This window comes from Micromesistius poutassou (assembly GCF_964030765.1).
Source record: "Micromesistius poutassou genome assembly, chromosome: 9".
Taxonomy (NCBI): Eukaryota; Metazoa; Chordata; class Actinopteri; order Gadiformes; family Gadidae; genus Micromesistius; species Micromesistius poutassou.
In genome coordinates, this window is record NC_140279.1 from 12,555,747 (window position 1) to 12,576,621 (window position 20,875).

At 43.1% G+C, this 20,875-nt stretch overlaps 2 protein-coding genes across 5 annotated transcripts in view; one reads left to right on the plus strand and one right to left on the minus strand.

Annotated features, from left to right (window-relative positions):
- Window positions 1–410: 410 nt before the first annotated feature.
- polr2h (RNA polymerase II, I and III subunit H) lies at window positions 411–4,940 on the minus strand. Of its 3 annotated transcripts, none has more exons than XM_084473107.1 (6): window positions 4,789–4,940; window positions 4,431–4,524; window positions 4,083–4,166; window positions 3,229–3,322; window positions 1,355–1,438; window positions 411–987 (listed from the first exon to the last, which is right to left on the minus strand). In XM_084473107.1, exons 2-6 carry the CDS (start codon window positions 4,501–4,503, stop codon window positions 870–872), a joined length of 453 nt encoding a protein of 150 aa, XP_084329233.1. In that variant the 5' UTR covers window positions 4,504–4,524; window positions 4,789–4,940; the 3' UTR covers window positions 411–869. The 3 variants fall into 3 exon arrangements, with proteins under 3 accessions (XP_084329233.1, XP_084329232.1, XP_084329234.1); XM_084473106.1 differs by having other exon boundaries at window positions 4,431–4,528; XM_084473108.1 differs by having other exon boundaries at window positions 4,431–4,598.
- Window positions 4,941–5,346: 406 nt separating this feature from the next.
- armc9 (armadillo repeat containing 9) overlaps window positions 5,347–20,875 on the plus strand; it is a 28,752-nt gene continuing 13,223 nt past the window's right edge. The window contains exons 1-20 of one of the 2 annotated variants that reach the window (XM_084472562.1): window positions 5,347–5,490; window positions 5,838–5,912; window positions 6,035–6,163; window positions 6,417–6,587; window positions 7,060–7,215; window positions 7,600–7,692; window positions 9,146–9,170; window positions 9,654–9,811; window positions 10,269–10,367; window positions 11,010–11,045; window positions 13,099–13,133; window positions 13,381–13,492; window positions 14,732–14,824; window positions 15,780–15,870; window positions 16,806–16,929; window positions 17,408–17,547; window positions 18,499–18,575; window positions 19,532–19,606; window positions 20,301–20,391; window positions 20,558–20,610. In XM_084472562.1, coding sequence (XP_084328688.1) covers window positions 5,838–5,912; window positions 6,035–6,163; window positions 6,417–6,587; window positions 7,060–7,215; window positions 7,600–7,692; window positions 9,146–9,170; window positions 9,654–9,811; window positions 10,269–10,367; window positions 11,010–11,045; window positions 13,099–13,133; window positions 13,381–13,492; window positions 14,732–14,824; window positions 15,780–15,870; window positions 16,806–16,929; window positions 17,408–17,547; window positions 18,499–18,575; window positions 19,532–19,606; window positions 20,301–20,391; window positions 20,558–20,610 — 1,833 coding nt within the window. In that variant the 5' untranslated portion in view covers window positions 5,347–5,490. The remainder of the gene's footprint in view (window positions 5,491–5,837; window positions 5,913–6,034; window positions 6,164–6,416; window positions 6,588–7,059; window positions 7,216–7,599; window positions 7,693–9,145; window positions 9,171–9,653; window positions 9,812–10,268; window positions 10,368–11,009; window positions 11,046–13,098; window positions 13,134–13,380; window positions 13,493–14,731; window positions 14,825–15,779; window positions 15,871–16,805; window positions 16,930–17,407; window positions 17,548–18,498; window positions 18,576–19,531; window positions 19,607–20,300; window positions 20,392–20,557; window positions 20,611–20,875) is intronic. The other variant, XM_084472563.1, reaches the window with a different exon arrangement.

Below are 20,875 nucleotides of genomic sequence, written 5' to 3' on the forward strand. Positions count from 1 at the left end.
GACCTGGCTGTTTTAATCTTAAATGTGATCGTTGCCAACATAAGCAATATTATTCAAAGCTATTTGTACCCAATCCGGTTCTGAATGTGTGGTTATTCGATGATCTAGGCGAAAATAACTTGTACCTTGTGCATGTAAGGCCCCTGCAGTGTCCCCATCCTGTGACTCCCATTACGCCTGTGTCACACATTGCTACTTTGTGGACCTCGTTTAACTTAATTTAAATTTGGTGACACAAGCATTCTTGTTAAAACTTGTATTCAATGAAATACAGAACATTAAGCCCATGGAATCCGAAATATTTGCAAGACCATAGCCTATATTGTTAAAGATCAGCATTTTATAGACTTACAATATATGAAGGAATATGAATTTTATTTTTATCGATATAAAGCCTCCGATACAAATAAAAAGTCCACAAAGATTGGTCCACTTGTAGATAATAGATACACTGTATAATTGAAAAATAAAACCTAATGAGGTGAGCTACAAGACATCTTTAAAAATCTATACAATACACAATCAATCGTTATAAAAAAAGAAATGTTTTATTTACAGCTGATGACATTTGCATTCTTTCCCCATTGAATAAGTTTTTTCTAAAGCGGTCCATCCCTTAGAAAAACTATTTAAGTAACCGAATAAAAACCAAATATGAAGACATCCTTCCCGTTTCCTCTGGGCTAAAGTTTGAGCTAGCATGACAGCGTGAGCTTCACGCTGAGGAGGTTGGAATGGGCGTCTGGGTGTGTACAGTTCAGTTCAACAACACAGCAGCCGTCGCCCATAGCAACTGAGGGGGGGGGGGGGGGGGCTCAGCGTCGGTGACGATCGGGTAAAAAAACAACAGCAGCAGCATCAGGGGTGCTTTAGAAGGCCAGTTTCTTCATGAGAAGGTAAACTCTGGAGTCCACCTCGAAGCCGTGGAGGTTGTTGGCGTCTCCCTGTAGCCTCATGAGGAGCCCGCCGTATGAGACGTAGGCTGAGCTGGAAGAACGAGAGGGTCAGTGAGCAGTGTGCAGAGTAGCCTGCACCTTAATATAGGGGCTGCAGCTAAGATTTAGAGGGGCCCCTATTATACCACCAGGTGGGAGTGTGATTAGCCATTACAAAACATTGAAAATCTGCTTTACTGTGTTCAAATGACCCTTCTTACATTAGGTTTCTGCTTTAAAGTTCCAAGGAGCAACCAGGTACACCAATTATAACTCCAAAACAAATCAAGTCATTTTGGGTCCTTTTGATCCAATATCACCACAGGACACATGGCAAAAGCCATAATCCTCATGTTCCATTTAACTTCAACCAAAGACAGGTACACAGAAAATGTAAAACAAAACAAAAGATCACTTACAGGCGTGTGGCTGCTTCCGTGGAGGTCTCGTCTCCCTCAATCTTATAAACCTTTCCGTACATCACATAGTCAAACTGGTCTGCTCTGTAGAATGTACATATAAAAGAACGTAAGTATAGCAGTTATATGATGTGATTTTTTACTAATGCATAATATAGCATGCCAACCTACACTACCTGTCTTGTAAATACATATTTTAAATTCAAATAAGTAAAACTTAACTTAACTTTTTTGTTTGTGCAATTTGCTTGTTGGTAATAAACATTTAAACGGTTATCCATTGTATTTAATGTTGTTGGGTATCACAAAACAGAATTTAATACGAAAAAGAAGGTACGATTTTAGCGGTTTGCAATTTATTCTAATTTCCCGCACAATGCATTGCATGACGTCACGTTGGGGAGACGACAGACTGAAGCCCCATTGAGATCCTTGAGAGTAGAGACTAGTAAGAGTGTGCAGCAGATTATACAGATAAATACATAGATATATATAGATAGCCTAGATAGATAGATAGCCTATTATTATTATTATTATTGCCAAACGACACAAATCGTCGGGAATTCATTTTGGTGATTCGGTTCACACAGGACAGTAGGCTACAAGACCACACAGAACAAGGGAGACAACAAGTCTGACTGGACAACCACAAAAGACATCACATTAAAACTAGACACATGCGTTGATAGATGGATATAGATAAATATGTTAGGCCTATATGTTATATATAAATATTTTTTGCCAAGCGGAGCCAGCCAGTCCTGTGCGCGTATGCAAATTAGCCATGTGCGCCAAACAGATGGACGTAATGTTGAGAAGTCATACTAAAACCGGATAGCAAACGAAAGCTAAACCAGAGTGTATCACTCACACACTTTGGGTCCATTCTAACTTAAGGTAAGAGGCTATTTAAATCTTTGCAGTGACTGAATGTTGATGGTAGAACTGATTGTTGTGCATAAGATGAGTATGTGCGACTATGCGTTGTGTCATTCCCGACTTCGCACTACTGCATGGTTAGTTGTGGTCTTAGTGAAGCAGTCTAGCCTTAGAGTTGGAGAAGATGATTGTGTACGTGCGTGCGAGAGAGAGCACACCCGCCGTGGTGATGTTTGGCTCGTTGTGGGCTGTCAGCATCCGCTGGGTTGGACGAATGTGCTTTGTGTGTCAATGATGTATCTGTCTGATCGTATTTGCTGTAGATGGATGGTTAAATAATGTCACACGATCGGTCATACTGCAGGCTCTCATTTGCGTGTCTGATAGGCTATATACTTGGCATTTATTCAGTTGATTGCTCTTCTAAATGCGCCAGATTGATGCCAATTATTTATTATTATAATTATTAAAAAGTGTTGTTATTGTATGCACTGCTGTTCATAGCTCCAGCGCTCATTGCTGCATTGCTAAATGATAGCAACTCTTCACCCATTCTCCTCTGACCATGCATTTAATCGGCTTTGACGGCCATCAGTTCTCGGCAATTCCTCATTCACCCTCTCACGTCTGACAGGTTCGAAATTATACGGTTGTGGGCCATCATACATGTAATTTGTGGTTCTTGCCACCTCTTCCTCATCCCAGACGCCCTAGTTCTAGTACTAGGCTGAGGCTACCTTCCACCACTCCCCAACGTGACATCATCGCCAAGTTACGGAAGAAAACACCTGTTACTACCAAAAACTGGACTTTAACGCTATTTGAGACATTTTATTAATGATATGTTTATTTTGAGTGCTTTATGTACCCATTAATCAAAACTTCCAGTTAACCTGCAACATGGGCTTTAAGAGTGCTGGAACGTTTATTCCTTGTATGTTTAAGACAGTGGATAGCAAACTGAGGCAGATTCAGATAATGGACTGAGCACCAACCTAGAAGGGCGGTCATCCTGGGGGTTGTACTCCCCGTCATCCGGCGTTCCGTCCTCGTATAACGTGCTGGCAATGACCAGCCGGAACTTGTCCCCTGAGAAACACGTCAGAGAACGATTGGTTTGTCGCTATGATACTTAGAAAAAGAGCATTACTTACACCATTTTACACATAGAAAAGGCAACTCTCTAGTATATAGGGACTAGTATTTTAGCACTGTAAAACCCTGATCCAATGTCTGAATGAGTGAGCTATGGAAATGGTTATGGCAATTGCATGATGCAAGATGATGCAACCTGATGATACAAACAGCTGAGTGTGATGACAGAGACCCAGATCATTTTATGTCATTAGCGTACATTGTTTGTTAATATAAATAAGTATTTAATGCCAACATTAGCCCCTCCCATAGGTGACCCAATATCCCATAATAATATACTACTCACTGGATCACAAAGAAATCCCATTGAAAACAAAAGTGATGCTGAATACAAACTTATGTTTACCTACTTTTCAGGTTCAGATACGGTTGCTAAGGTTTCAAATGTTGACAAACAATAGTTTTATATATCAATCCAGATGAAAGTAATACGATGGCTTACACAAGGACATCCATGTTAGTCAGGGGAATATCTTCAAAGATCGGCTCAGAATCAGGACATTTTTTTAGATTCCTATCATGACGTGATCTCTTAATGTAGTATACTAGTGTGTGTTACGACTCAGAAGCAAATACTGGATGATCGTGTTTTCTAAAGGATGACGTCACATGTCAAGTCTCTTTCCATTAGCTTGGAAGGAAAGTTTTGGGTTAGCGAACAATGAAATTGTCAGGTGCTTAATGTGCTTCTCACCTAGATCAACAGGATAAATCTGGATGTTCACATCCAATATGAGGTCCATCTTGAAGGACTCACTCTCACAGTGCAGACGCGACACTGTAGCAAATGATCAGGACATAGTTTGTGTCAAACATTAAACCACAAATCACCTTTACTTGACTCAAAAGCAACTTATTAAACAATGTTATCACAGACTTTGATGAGCCTTGGTATGCATATTGTCTTTACGTTACAGATGTCTCTACTTACACGAGTAAAAACCACCATAACTGTAGCTCAAAAGGTGACTGTATTTTGCGATGCATACCAAAGACAGTGTCTGGTCTATATAGATCTTAAACAAAAGTACCCAGATCTTACCTCTGTCAAACTTTTTGCCATCTGGATCAATATCCTTCACGTCAAAGATGTCCTCAAATAGAATCCCAGCCATGGTGATGGGTGACTATGGTATCTGTCTGGGAACATCGTTTCATTTCAACTGATTGTACTGGATGACACATACCCGCTGGCAGGAGCACAATGAATCTATCACAACAAGAAATAGGCATCAATCCACAGTTGAATGTTATATAGTTGTAGCATAAAGACTACGAAGTTATAAACAATGGGTGTATGTGTGTGTGTATGGGGTAATTACAACTGGGAAGGACTGTAACGCTAGTTAGCCATTAGCCGCATGGAAGCTTGTTTCCAGTTTAAAAACCTCCCAACTTACCATACAATTAAACCAAAGTGATGTGCTGTTAACGGGGACTACAGAAATGTCGTCGGATGTGTCCAACGGGTAGAACTTATGAAAAGAGAATGTATTTGAGTAAACTTTCATTCATCACTATGCCAAATTAGAATCTACCCGCGCCGCTACAATGTGCTCGAACTTTACCCTTTGAACCGGATATGACTCTCCTGTAGAAAAAAATAAATAAAAGTAAGTACAGTTTGTTAAAACATTCATGATATAATTTCATTCCCCTTTCGATCAAAAATGTACTAATAAAATAAAAACGTAACCTTATCCACACGGGAACTTCAATAGCAAAAGATTAAATCAAATATATCGTTGTCTCCTAAAATTAGTACAGTAATGATTGAAAGCAAATACGTTGAATTTTAAAATGTTTGAAAATACAAATTCAAAATAAAAGAAGGAATAACAATATCCATTAAAGGCGAGTATTTGCGACACTTTCTGGCGGTCTCCCCTTTACGGCTATGTTATAGCAACAACCCGGTTGCTAGGTGTTCTGGCTTGGCGTCCTGCTATCTACTGCTATCTACTGCTGCTAGTTTACGAGTGTTATTATTTAAACTATGTATATTTAAACTGTTGTGAGCCGTTTGTGGATTATGGATTACACATACACATGTTCTCTGTATGGGTGGTATGCATTTGTAACGTACAAAGCAATATAAAAAGGTATGTTTTATGCCAAAATCCGAAAGCATATACGTGGTTAAGGTTTAAATCGTTAAGGTTTTCTCTAAGATAGCCTAGTGCTGAACGAGTATCGCGCTTAGTTTAGTAATTGTGTGAGTTCAACATGAATACCATGGTCATATAGATGCACGACTTTATGTCGGATTATCATGATTGAAAAGTGTGCTGGCTTTCTCTGAGGCATAACGTCGATTTCTAATCGGCACTCATTTGAACCGAATAACACATTCCGGCACTCAATTAGCTTATCAATACTATGAAGACATCTCTACACTTCCTTTGTTTGAAACCAAATGTAATAACAACAACAATGCCACGTTGTTTAGATGAGTTCCAGAGAGACAGTCCAGATGGGCGAAACTTTGGCGAATGAGGCAGACTTTCTGGGGATGATCAAGGAGGTAAGCGCAACATAACCGTCTCAACTAGTTAATGTTAATGTTAATGTATAATCAGCTTGGTTTATTGTTGAAAACCTGTGATGTATTTTAAAGTATTTGTATGACTTTTCCTTTTTTGCTAGTACCTAAAGTATGCAGAATTCACCGAGACCACTCGCAGTTTTGAAAAGGAATGCCAAAACAAGGGCAAGCTCGTCTCGAAACCTCAAGGACAGAACCGACTGAGAGAATCAAAGAACGTCACCATTCAGGTAAAGCTGTACTACCCTGGCACAACGTGATGTATCACTCATAATCAGTGGTCTACAGGCTCATAGCTGTCACAGGTCTGTTGAGCTATTTTTATAAGGAAGAATCTTGATGTATAGAATATATCCAGATAGAATATATTGATGTTTTGGAAAGTCTTAATATTTAGAAAATATCTGTTATAGATGATTCAAATGTCTCAGAAGTTTCAGAAGCTTCCTCTTTTACCAATGCCCTCCGATTTTTGTTCAACAGAGAGACTTGCTGGGTTGCTTCGATGATGGGGACCACAAGGTGTTCTTTGAGCTGTGGAAAGAACACGTACCAGCTGAAATCAAGGATACGGACCCCCAGGCCCTGCGTCTGGAGTTCTACCTTCATATTCACTTCACCATCTACCCTCTGAAGAATTACCCAGGCAGAGATGTAAGTGCACTTGCATATGCTACAAAAAGTCATGATGACCACGTTCCCTTTGAAAGAATAATCACACGTGGGCCAAACTCATCAGAAATCTTTGTTCAAACACAAGATTAATCCATGCTTGCTACTACTGATTACTTAAAAAAAGAACCACTTCAGTGCTTTTAAACTCCTCGATGTCACTGACACAAGGCCACCTTTAAGATAAGTGCTTTTATTCCTCTGAGACTTGACTGTCAAATCATCATCAACCAGCAGATGTCATAATTGTTTAATTTATGATTTGTCTGTCTTGAAGCTTCCCATGTTTCATTTAACCTTTTTTTTGCACATAGCAGAGCTGCAACGAAAACAAAGCACACAAGAAAAGCATGCTTCAGCTGAACCACAATGATGATTGTGCATCCGCTTGAAGTCTACTTTGAGATGTGTGTCTTATATTTATGCCAACGTTTGCACGCAATGTGTTCGGCAGGACCTGGCTGATTTCGAGGAGAGGATCTTCCACCTGAAGCACTACCTGGAGACGCGGGGGGCCGCGCTGAGCCAGACCACTGAGTTCCTCCCATACTACGCCCTGCCCTTCGTGCCAAACCCTAGAGTCCACCCCTCCTTCCGGGAACTGTTTCAGGTGCCTTGTTTGTTCCTGAATGGCCTCCAAAGGAATCAAAGCCGATGACTAAAGCGGATAATTCAAAGCTGATATTGCTTATATTTACTATATAAGTCATTGTATCGTAGATTTTTTTTTTATTCTGCGCCCATAGAGACCCTTTGTGTGTCTGTGCCTTGAGTGTGAGAGTTCACCGAAAGCTGATTCCACCTGACAATGAACATTACTATGTAATGAACTGATGGTGTCATTTTACACCTTCATCTCTGAGTATCTGAAAGCACAGTTTCACTGGCTCTCTTATCACACTTTCTGTGTGTGTGTGTGTGTGTGTGTGTGTGTGTGTGTGTGTGTGTGTGTGTGTGTGTGTGTGTGTGTGTGTGTGTGTGTGTGTGTGTGTAGGATTCCTGGATACCAGAATTGAAGGAGAAGTTGGAGCAGTTTCTTTCTGTGGCCCTGAAGCCGTCCAACCTTCCCAGGCTGCTGACCTTATACGTATCCTTTATCCGGACAACCTATACAAATTTATAGCTTTTATTAATATTAAAACACTTCTGGGGGATATATTGTGTAACATTCATCCTTTGCAAAAAGCACCAACGGTGCTGTGAGATCTGTCTGCACAACATCCTTTGTGTGTTTGATAATAACAGTCAAGACGCCCGGGAGCAAGTATTTCAGGTTCAGGCTGCTGGAAATGAAAGGAAACAAAACAGTGGGATTGGAAGCATTGCCATGACGCTTGAAAGAGATCGACTTCTCAATGAACACAGACCCTTTTGAGGAGCAGAATGCTTGTTTCAGATTTCCATTTGTGAATCTGTCATTCCAGAGTTTATATGTAAACCTACCCCAATGGTGTTGGTGAAATGATCATGCATTTGATGATTTTCTTAAACGCAGGATCATTGATGATGACATACACCGCAGCAAACCCTTTCACTTTTGGGTTGAATTTAGGCCACTGGCAATGTGGCCCTGCCAAATCACCGCCACTCTTCAGAGCCCATTCAGCCTATTCACAACCTGCTCTGTGTCATTCACGATACATGTCCCATGCTAGTTCAAGTTGTGCTCCCCATTGTAACCCAGACAAAGCCTGCTGATAAAGTTGTCCCAAACCACAGTGTAGCAGCCCAGCAACAGTGTAGCAGCCCAGCAACAGTGTAAACCTGTGTAAGCTCAGAGTGTGGTGTCATCTTCTATCTGCTAAGGGGCACATCTAAGTGTCGAATGAAAATAAGCTCTCAGTTGGATTCTTTTTCTTTTTTTTTTTACTCGGTTGTTGTTGACATTCACATACCCTGTCTGTCTGTAGCATTCATGCTACGTTCTGTTCTAATGCAGTGTCCACCTTGATCTATTCGCACTGTAAACCGTGAGACAATGGGGATTATATATATACAGTGGAATATACAAAACCAAATGCATTATATTATACATGCATACATTAAAAGGGGAAAATTCGGACGTAATAGTGTTACTTTGAGTGTCTGTTTTATAGGTACATAGAAATTGTTCTTTTAATTGTGAAAATTAGGCTACTGAGTTTATCTCTGGTTTCTGACTGAAGTTCAGTTTTAACAGTGTGATGAGGAGGTGGAGGTATGGGTGGTGGCTGGGTCCATGCAGCATTTATCTAAGGAGATATCTAGAATGGAGGTTTTTGTAAACGTTCCATTTACAAGACAGGCCGATACAAAGCATGTCCGTGCCACTCCAAGCAGGATGCTCGGTGTTTGACAAACAATGCATGTTTGTCTTGAGCATGTCATCCAGAAAGAAAAGACACGGCCATCTCTGGGCTTTGAGATCCCCACGACCCTCCCTGGAGTTCTGTGTTGGCCTAATGCCAACTATAACCATTGAGGGCAAATTGTATCATCGATCAGTGTTTGTAGTATTCATGGTCCGATTGTGTATCTGATCCTTAACACACGTGATGCAGAACGAGGGAGGCAGGAGCACCAAAGGTAATTATATCCTTTTGAATATGCAATGGCCATCTATTCTGAAGACGCCACATAGGGATCAACCAATATGGATTTTTTCATCAGCCTTAGCCGATGACTGATACGGGCTGCCGATTTTCTTGAGCCGATATTTGGAGCAGATACTGCTTTTGCTCCCTCAATTTACATCATAAAAATGACACAATAATGATAACAATTGTTACAAGTCTCAATTTAAAAAATGAACATTTATTGAACAGTCGGTAAATCATACACAATACGCAAATATCGGCCCGATATATCGGCCGGCCGATGTATTGGTCGATCAAGACATCCACCTCCTGAGTTCTAAAACGATCAGTTGTATTTGCCTTCCCTTCTATAATTTGATCGTCACTAATCTTTATGAAAGCACCGCATATGAATGTACAGTATATGTGCGTGAAGGCATGCATCACACATCAGTAGTTCAGTGTGTGTGTGTGTGTGTGTGTGTGTCCACAGAGGCCATGCAGCAGATGCAGCTCCAGCTGGCCGAGTCGGAGCGGAAGGCCAACAACTCCACCCGGTGGTTGGGCAAGGTGCACGGCGACTACTGCAACCTGATCGGAATCACGGCCGAGCTGGTGGACTCTCTGGAGGCCACGGCCAGTGGGAAGATGGTGGGGCCCCCGCGCAACACCTCACACTGAGATTTCAATAGAGGCGTCAAAACACACATATGACCACACGTGTTCTTTTCAGGCTGATTGTCATTGCATAGTGTTTAGATGACGTCATTATCCAAAGTGACAATATCATAGGATGTCATTAGGACATTAAAGAGAGTGGGGGGGGGTTAGGGTTAATCTACAGGTTTTCCTACAGGTTAGGATCAAGATATTGGGAATCAAACCCAGTACCTTTTGGTTGGTATTCTAACTCCCTAGCCACTTTAATATTCATCAATTATATTATTATTTTTGTGCAAAGAAATTGATTTTAATATTTGGCATATCTGCATGAATTCCTCCCCTATGCATGTGTATGATACACACATGATTCATTGTTTCACAGACACACACATGCTATGAAGACCATGTTACAGCCTTGATGTGTATTGTTGTTTGTTTGAGGCAGATCTCTGCAGAGTACATCCGGAACATGTGTGTGCGTCTCTTCAGCAGCCAAATGAGTCAGAGTGTTGCACAGAGCGTCGACTTTACCAGGCCAGGCACAGTGAGTACACACACACACACACACACACACACACACACACACACACACACACACACACACACTTACTTTTGATTCCCATAGTGTTTTTGAGTTAAGGGTTCTCTCTTTTATAAACAATGAAAAATATTGATATAACAGCTCTACATAGTTAATATATATAGTTAGATAGATATATAGATAGACCGACCCATAGACAAATATGGATTGATGTTGTTCCTGAAAGTTAACAGCAAGTTGTGCTTTTGTTCGGAGGACAACGACCTGTATTGTACCAGGAACTTATCTCTTAAGGCTATCTGTGGTCGATTTCCCACACGTCTCTTAGGAGTTCTATGAAACAGTAAAACAGTTCTGCCAAGACTGAAATGTGATGACGGCCCTTGTTGTCCCGTCGCCACCCCTGACGGCTCCGAAGCCTCGCCATTCATTCCGCTTCCTGATCTCAACCCCTGTGTTCTCTGTGTTTGTGTTGTTGTTGTTTTCTTTCTGTGTGTGTGTGTGTGTGTGTGTGTGTGTGTGTGTGTGTGTGTGTGTGTGTGTGTGTGTGTGTGTGTGTGTGTGTGTGTGTGTGTGTGTGTGTGTGTGTGTGTGTGTGTGTGTGTGTGTGTGTGTGTGTGTGTGTGTGACGCTCTATCCATAAAGGGATATTACTCAATGAGTCCCTATGATGACGGCTATGTAAGTGTCATACCTTTTCTCATCCCTGCTTGCCTTCTTACTTCGTGCAAGCTGTTTACCCCTCATCCTCCTCCTCATCCCCATCCTCCTCACAACTCGCCGGCCTCTCTTCTCTCTCTGCACCTTCATCTTGTTTTCCATCTCTTTCCCTCTGTCCCGTCTCCCTCCGATGGTTCTATACCTTTGTTCCCCTGCCTTTTGTATCTGTCCCATATTGCCTCCTGTGTCCTTATAGTTCCCGGTAGAGTGGCCTAGTTTGAGGCACTCCAAGACCCCTCCATTGTCCAGATGCTTATGGGGACAAAAACAACAATATGAGGGCGTACCTCATCAACGGATGTTCACAGTCACTGTCGCCCTGTAAAATCTGTCTCGATCGAGTGGCCCTTTCATCTCCGACATCTTGTTTGTTTAACGAGAAAAGAGGACGTGTAATAGAGTGGGGTGGAGAGATGGTTTAGTCCGGGACTTTTGTGTGGCCCGTTTGTCAAAATGGAACAAGGTTCAAATTAGCTTAACGATCATTTGAACTGGGAAACGATGGCAAAGATGGTTGTGTTGCATTAGTTGCAAACGGATAGTGAGATACAATAATTGTGTAGATATCTCTTGTTAAAGTAACACCGTGAATGAATGTTTTACCTTAAGCTTGCCTCCAGCTGACCAATTATATTGACGACCGTAATTAACTTCATTGTCAATCGGACTCCAGTTAAATATTTCTTTTTATGTGTATGGATCAAAATAAGAGGCCCAAATTGAGACCGATCCCATAATCCCAAAATTGAGGTATTGTGGCCTGTTGCATTGTATTTAAATGTCACTCAACAGATTATTTGTAATTTATCTCATGAGTAATTCAATGTTGGGGAGAAATCAAGACAAACGCTGAAACACAACCCCCACACACACATGGAGTGGCAGAGCTCCACAACAGATCTGTATACTCTTCTGGTATAACCCCCACTGTGGGCCACGGACTATCCTGTGCATCGAGAACACAGCTCGCAGGTGTATCTTTTGTCATATTCTGGCTCTAGTTTTGATGTATTTCTCTTACCACGCCATGCGTTGCACATAAGCATTGATAGCCTAGAGGCCTCCATCTTGTTGCTTCCTGATGAATTGGATGCCCACGCACCCCTTCGCCAAACTGGCCCTGGTAAACAGCGCAGGGCTTTTAGCTTTGCATCCAAGAGCTGTTTTTTGCAGCACAGGTGGTTAGAAAGAACACAGCCAAGGAGAAGTGCCCAGGGCCCCGTCCCCCCACCCCCATATTTAGGGTTGAATCCCAGAGCTGTAGATGTTGGTTCAGTCTGTCAGTCAGTCTGTGTCAATAGGACAGTAAATGTGTTTTTTACGTTCACCCCGAGCACATAAGTCCTCAACCTCTAAGGGATAACTCTCCTGATCTCTCTCAAACACTGTTGTTAGGCCCCAAATCTTATGTTAGGAAGGATGTCAACAGGTTGGATTTCAGAAGCCTAAATCCCGTGAAAAGTCGTGAAAACGCACTCCTAATTCGTATCAGTACCACCACCGCCTCCCTGCTATGTACTGCTGCTACCGGATACAGGCCCATTGCAAAGGTGTAGTGAGATGACGGCAAAACTAACAACAAACCAAACTAACAAAAACAACTGGTCTTGTTATTAACCACGGGGTTAACCACTCTAGTCCATTCGCTCACGGTGTTGGATCTACCTGGATTACCTGTCACTCATTGCATGGAGCCTGCTGCAGAATGGAGAACCACTGATGGGGGGGGGGGGGGGGGGGTGGGCTTAGCATGTCTAACATTACATGCATGATGTGCATGATGCCCGTGTCAATGCAGTAGTGAACCTCACTGCCTTTAAGGTGAGATAGGTCAGAGGAGTTTCAGGTAAGTCCTTAAAGACAAACCAATGGCGATTTCCATCAGAGCATTTTTTTGGAGCATTTGGATGATATAAATCGGATAAAAATGGATAAATCAAAATCAATGCAACTGATATTAATTTGTTCTACTGTGTTTCTGCCTCTCTATGACCTCTCCTCCTGTCATCCTCAGGCCTCCTCGCTGCTACGGGCGTCCATCGTACCACAGTAAGCATGTCCAGCTAAGTGTTTCCCTGGAAGGGCTGGATGTTAACTGTGCACACCTGACCTTTGTCCAAATGCGGCGCTACGATCAACTGAGATTGACGTGTGTGGTCTCCTCTCCTTCTCGTTCCTTTCTCCTCTCCCCACCTCTTCCCCTTCTTCTCTCATCCTTTTCCCCAATATCCTCCTCTCCTGTGATCTCCTCCCCTCCCTCCTCTTCTCCTCCCTCGTCTCCCCCTCGTCTCCTCAGGAAGCCCCGGGAAGTGCCCCTGCTGCCCTCCCTGGACTACGACCATCTGAAGAGGGACCTGCTGGGGGGTTCGGAGCGCCTGCGGTGCTTGCTGCTCCAGGCTCTGCGCTGGGTGAGTGGCTCGCTTCAATACAAAACCAATGCCTCCAGTTATTGGCCAGGTTTGTGATGTTGCATGTTGGCAAGTTCCGTGGCCTATCCTATTGGCCAAGTTTGTGATGGTGCACGTCGGCAAGTTCCGTGGCATGTCTTCCATTTCTTGAAGGCCGCTGCTCCTGATGCCGTTCATCGTTTCATCACTTATTTATTTAGCTTTTACCCTAAGGGGCTTCCTCAGCTAGGCTGACATTCGGGGTGCATAATTCAATTCAATCAGTTATTACATTGAAAAACCTCTTTATATATATATATTGATACTCTAGAATAAAGGGGCTGGAAAGAGAGTAATTTAGGGCTGGCACTTATAAACTATCCATGACTGCGGTGAAGATATGGTTGCCCGGTAGAATCAAATGTTTCTACAGAATATGCTTGAATATACAAAATAGAGCCGGAAATACAGACAATTCATCAGTTACAACTCAGTCGAGCCTCTCAATTTGTTGTCGGCACACATGACTTTGGCTACTCTTCTGCCGTCGCAGAGATCTGCAAATGTGTGGATATTTGTGAATGTGCCTCTGTAGCTCACTAGCTTGACACCCGTCGGTGGTAACACACAGTGATTTTGGCAGCCTTAACAGATGTACGGTCAATATTGTATATGGACGATAATTTTGCCCTCTGTGCATTGAACAATCAATAAACCAGACGTCGTAGTTGTATGATAATTTGATCATGGTGTTACACTTAGTAGTTGTAATCTCATTTGAATTGACTTCCAAACACTATCAATATACTAGGATGTGGATCTGTGTTTATGCTTCTCTTCTTACGTGGCGCTTTTTTGATCTTTCTGACTTGGCCATGCTCATTGAGATGATAGACGTGACAATCAATATGTCATGTAGATGCCGAACAGGCTACGACTCGTGTTTTATAGTTTAGAATAGCTTAAGCTTATGGAGCAGCTGCGCTTATGTTTTAAATGGAAATAAAAAACGGAAAGCTACTTCAGAAAACCAAAAACAACAAAACAAAAACATTCACATGTATTAATACTTATACTACAATAATGGCCCCCTAGTTCTGCAACTGGAGGTGAGGAGAAATTCTCAATGATACATAAAAGCATTCTGTGTCTCTGTCTCTGTCTCTGTCTCTGTCTCTGTCGCTCTCTCTCTGGTAGAGTTCTATCACTCAAGGTCCTATGCCCATATTTAGGTTTTGGTTTCCTCTCCCCTGTTTCCAGAGACTGACCCGCTCTCTCCCCGGGGAGCAGAGAGACACCGTGCTGCAGGCCTACATCAGCAACGACCTGCTGCAGCGCTTCAGCACGCAACAGGTGGAACACACACACACACACACACACAGCCACACAGCCACACAGACACACAGACATACAGACATACAGACACACAGACAGACAATGTAGATTAGGATAAAGCCATACACGCTGTATGGAAGCGCCACAGCCATATGTGGAGACGGCTTAACCTAATGTTGTGAGAAATACACAACGATTATACTAGGGTTATGATGATTTACATCTCACTTTGGAACTAATTACCAGCAATTATTAGTTAGTTATAGTTTGTTTTTGGTTTTCTAGCATTTAAATACATTTCCATCCATGTCTATGATTTTGTTACTATTCAATTAAATAGAAATTGAGGCTAAATAGAATGAGGTCATGCAGTATTGGGTTAGGTCCGATCTGAATCTGTCGCTGCTGGAGTGGCCCTCAGTGTTTACTAAACTAGCATTCACCTAGTCTCACCTGTGTTATTTATCCCACCGCAAAACATAACTCGGCCCCATAATGGGGCAGCACTGCTCTCATCCAGCCCAGCATCCTGCTGGGAGTATTCCGCTGTTCCCCTTGTCACCTCACACATTTGTCATCTTTTACCCAAATCCACGCGGGAACGCTGAAGTCACTTAGCAGTGTGAAGCGCTTTATCGAGGCAGACAAAAGGCACCTACTGTCTTTGTTTTGTCATTCAAGTAAAGCGGGTGAGAAGCCATGACCCCTCCGGCGTTGCATGACCCAGCGCTGCAACATTGTTGTTGCGTGTGCAAACATGGTGAGGCTTCTCTGTGTTACTACGTACAATGACACATTGTGTGTAGTAACACAACGCTGGTGATATTAGCAGCTGCCTCCTGACAGTCTCCGGCCTCTGTTTGAACCTATTGTCACCTATTGTTAACGTTTTTCTGTTTATATATGCCATTTTGGGAGTATGTGAATGTTTATCTGATCAATGATAAAATACTGTTTCCTTGTTTCTTGACAGAGAACTGTGGTTCACTTGATGTGGTCGAAAAACGAAATAGTTTGCCAATACATGGCGCGCCTCATCAATGCATTCACCTCTCTGCCAGACGGTAAGTGTTTCTCTGGCCGTGCCCTTAAACGCTACTGACCACGCTTCTCTGAAAATCGCTCATTGACTATGATGCATTCAGTTGGGTACGTGTTTTTTTGCATATCACTATAGTCCTTAATTAGAGTGATATGCAAAATAAACTACCCAACTAAATGCAAGTAAACACTGACTATGTTGCATTTAGTTGGAAAAGTTTTTTATTCATATCACTAAAGTCCTAATTATAGTGATAGGCAAAAGAAACATACCCAACTGATTGCAACATGGTCTGTGTCCAATAGCTTCGTTCTTTCAACAGGACGGCTGTGACGTAGACAAAAAAAAGCATTTGAAGTAGTCGACTTAGTGTAAAGCCTGAATCATCCCGCGTTCATCCTGACATGGCAGGGTGGGGCCGGTCTGTCAGGCAGGAAGCGGTCGTGGTAAAACGAGGTTAAGGAGACGGTCAGTTTTCCCAGTGTCTTCAATCAGCCGTTCCAGATGCTGAATAGGGAGACTGGGAATTCAATCCAGTTCCACTCACACAGGCTATATCTGATGAACAAGTCTGGTCGGTTTTAGTGGAAAAAAAAAAAAATCTGTATTTAAATTTGATATATTGTGTAATATAACGTCCTTATCCTGTACTATCTGATTTGGCAACCAGTTTTGTCTTAAGGGCTCAATAAAGTATCTTATCTTATCTTATCTTATCTGTTAGTTATCTCACAACAAACATAGGAATCCAAGGCGGGAGGTTTTCACAGGAATATTTCAGTAGCGCCAGTGAGGACATGAAACTGAATGCTAATCAAACGATTGACAAATGCCGCGTGTGTGTGTGTGTGTGTGTGTGTGTGTGTGTGTGTGTGTGTGTGTGTGTGTGTGTGTGTGTGTGTGTGTGTGTGTGTGTGTGTGTGTGTGTGTGTGTGTGTGTGTGTGTTGCGACCGCAGGGCGCATTTACCTCTCCCAGGTCCCCTCCCTCCTGATGCTGCTGATGGAGGTGCTGCGACGCGAGGACAGGGACTCCGTGAGCAGGGAGAACGTTCTGGTAGCTCTACAGAAACTCAGCCTCAGGTACCCTCAGCGCACTGTGGCACCACATGTGATTCAATTCAATTCAACTTTATTTGCATAGATTTACATTAACATTTAGGGCATTACGCAGACTCTTTTATCCAAAGTGACTGGCAATAAGTGCATTTGTCAGAAGAAGAGAAACAACAATATATCGCTGTCGGTACAGTAAGGATGTTCATAGAAACAAGTGCCAAGCAAAAGCAATTTTAACATTGAATGACTTATACCACTGGGAGCTTCATGCATACATCCCATATTAAACAAATACAAAAGGAGAAGTCAGAACTTAATCTTTCTTTTATGGATGAGTCTGATAAGCTACTTGTTTGCTTTCCATGGTGCCCTTGTGTAAACCAACTGCATACCCGGTAGCAATAGGAACACGTTAAACACCGTGTCGGGGCCTTATCTCGGTGTGTACCGCCGTCCAAGTCGGTCGTAGCTCTTACCCATCTCACCGCCACGGCTTCGGTAGGCGGAGCCAGCAGACGGCCATGATCGAGGACGACCTGATTGGCTGGCTGGTGGACGAGCTCCAGGACTCGGACTGCCTGAGCGACCTCACGCTGCAGTACTCGGCCGCCCTGCTCATGAACCTGTGTCTCCGGACTAAAGGTGCCCACCCGTCTCTCGCTCTCGCGCTCTCTCTCTCTCTCTCTCTCTCTCTCTCTCTCTCTCTCTCTCTCTCTCTCTCTCTCTCTCTCTCTCTCTCTCTCTCTCTCTCTCTCTCTCTCTCTCTCTCTCTCTCTCTCTCTCTCTCTCTCTCTCTCTCTCTCCTCTCTCTCTCTCTCTCTCGCTCTCTCTCTTTCTCAGAGGCCTCTTTCTCAGAGGTCTCTGTCTCTCTCTCTGTCTCTCTCTCTTGTCTCTGTGTGGGTGTTTCTCTCAGAGGTTCAAATGCAACTCAATTTGCTACCCATCTAGAATGGGGATCTGATATGTAAATACTGTAAGTATCTTATTTATTTGAGGAATGATAATGACCAAAAATTCCTAATTTTCCAATCTAGCTTTGTAATATAACGGGTGAATATCAACCCGTAGGACGGCGATGTTGGTCTTGAGCGGGAAACAAATCGACCAACTTTTCTAATGAGATTCAATGTGTAATGTAATCACTGTTGTACTGTGTAAGCTCTTTATTTAACTTTATTCTGGGGGCATAAGTGAATTTGGGGTGGGTTTAGAGGCCATTAGATATCTGCCCGCAGTAAAGGCCGTCAATAAAATGTCCTCTCCTCCAGCTCCACTGAAAATAGCACTTAAACAATGCGCTCTCCCCGTATTACGTCATACCAGGGGTCTGCAACACATACACATCTCACACACTTTCCTAGCACAGTCTGTATTTTTGCCCTGATTACCAGAAGCTCCCTAGTTTTAACAATCTCAAAATGTTATTACGCTTTTATTATCAAAGTCTTTAATTTCAGATTACACAAAAGTCACATAAGTAAATTCAAATAATTGTATGGTGTGTGTGTGTGTGTGTGTGTGTGTGTGTGTGTGTGTGTGTGTGTGTGTGTGTGTGTGTGTGTCTGTGTGTTCTCACGTGTGTGTGGGGTTTAGGAAAGAGGAAGTGTGCAGAGAACGCCAAACATGTTTTGAAGGTTCTGACTGATCTCCTGGGACACGAGAATCCTGAGGTAAGACACACACACACACACACACACACACACACACACACACACACACACACACACCTAAGCTATTTGGTGGTAATTCACCAACAGTACAAGCAGCCCATACATGTTGATAGCAGAAACACACATACACGGCATCACACACACACACACACATCCACGCACACACACGGCCCCCCGGAAGGTGCGGTCTTGGCCTGACGCCAGCACTGGTAGCTACATTTCACACCCATTCACTGGATGTTGAAATCTCCAATTTAAACACCCCGCATGCTGTCATCGCTGCCAGGGCCTGCTCTAGCTTGTCCTGTAACCCCCCCAGTCCCCCCCCCCCCCCCCCCCCCCCCAACAACACCCTGAAGGTGTTTCCACCACCTCCCAGGATGTATGGGTAGGGAATGTGTTCACGGGGGGGAAAACATCACCGGTGATCCAGTAAGGCATGTTGCTGCAATGCCGGGACCTCGATATTAATGCGTGGTGCGCTGCTACTGGGCTTGTGGCTGTTTTAATATGCCTTGATTTGCTGTTGAAGGCTTTATAGGCCATAACTCTTGTGAGTGAAGGGTAGCAGGGCGTCCATGGGCGACAAGGAATCCCAATGTACTTGTATCACTCTACTTTCTCTCTTTTCTCCGTCTACGCCGTACTCCTCACACTCCCCCTCCCGCGTGGCTCCTACTGATCACATTTGGTCAAATGGTGATTGATGGTTACTGTGTGTGTGTGTGTGTGTGTGTGTGTGTGTGTGTGTGTGTGTGTGTGTGTGCATTGTGAGTAATGGGTGTGTGTTTGTGTGTGTGTGTGTGTACGTATGTGCGTTTGCAAGTGTGATTAATGGGGATTGCGTTTGTGTTCCTGTTTGTGTGGATTTGCAGTGCATTTTGATTAATGGGTATTGTGTGTGTGTGTGTGTCTGTCTGTCTGTCTGCACGCATCTGTGTGTGTGTGCGCTCCAGATCCGCCCGTACGTGAACGGAGCACTGTACAGCATCCTGTCCATCCCCAGTGTGCGGCAGGAAGCCAGAGAGATGGTGAGCAGAGCAGAGGAACCAGCTGCTGGGACCTCGGTGTCGTCACCGCCGCCGCATTGTTTTAGCTGAGGGGTAGAAAAGAGACGAGGAGCCAAACAACAGGTGTTCGGACGCAGTGCGTCATGGGACCATGTAACGGTCAACGGACACACAGAGGTCCAGTGCAGCGGCACACAGACATACACACGTACAGACATACACACACATGCACACACACACACACACAGAAATAGACATACACATGTACATATACACACAAATACCCCCACACATACACATACGTGGTCATTTTAAGATCTGCAAATGCCTTAACATGTCTCTCCATAGACGAGGGAATGGGATAAGATACCATATAATTGTTTCTAGATTGGTATATCCAGGTTTTACAGCAGCAAAAGGACAGGGAAAATCTAATCTGAATAACAAATTAAATATTGAGATTATATGAATAAACTAGGGGAAAATGAATATGTACCCTCTGATGGAAACGTCATGTTGATACAAATGTAACATAATCATAATATCCATCGCAAATTATGTATTGGCTGTGACTAAAACTACACTGCATACACTGTATTTCGCAAAGTAAACTCTAATATTGTCCTATCCTCAATCAGACTTAATGAGTTTGCAATGCATTAGTGGGTCGATGTCAATGTGGCATTGATGTCAGTGCCATGTGTTGCTGGTGCAGAGTATGGAGGAGATCCTGGGCTGCTACAGCAAAGAGGAGAACCCCGAGCTCAACAGACAGATCGAGTTCATCATCAAGCAGCTGAACTCAGGTAGGCCAAGTCAAGCGGACATCTCGGTCAACACAGAGGTCGCTGCTGTCAATCATACGTCAATCATTAAGACTTATGCAAAGCTGTTCTAAAAGTACATCCTATGTGCATAGTTGATTCATATGAATACACATGGAGTTATTCTCTTGTTGTCTTTTGTCATAAGTCGAAGAGGAGGAATCCCAGTCAGATGATGAAGAGGAGGATGACGACACTGGCGTGAGTTTGGCCTTAAAATCTATCTCTTTGGCCAATTCACAATCACACATACACACACTGTTAAATATCGTCTGTGGCTCACCAAAAATCGATTTAAAATAGGAATTATAAAAAAAAAAAGCGATGCCTCGGGGAAAAAAAAGTGATTGACAGCGGCAACAGTTTTGGTATGTTTGCAAAGCAGACCACAATTATACTAACGCAACATGGATGAGAGCCCGTCTTTGACTCTCCCTTCTGCCATACCCTTTAAGACAGCAATAAC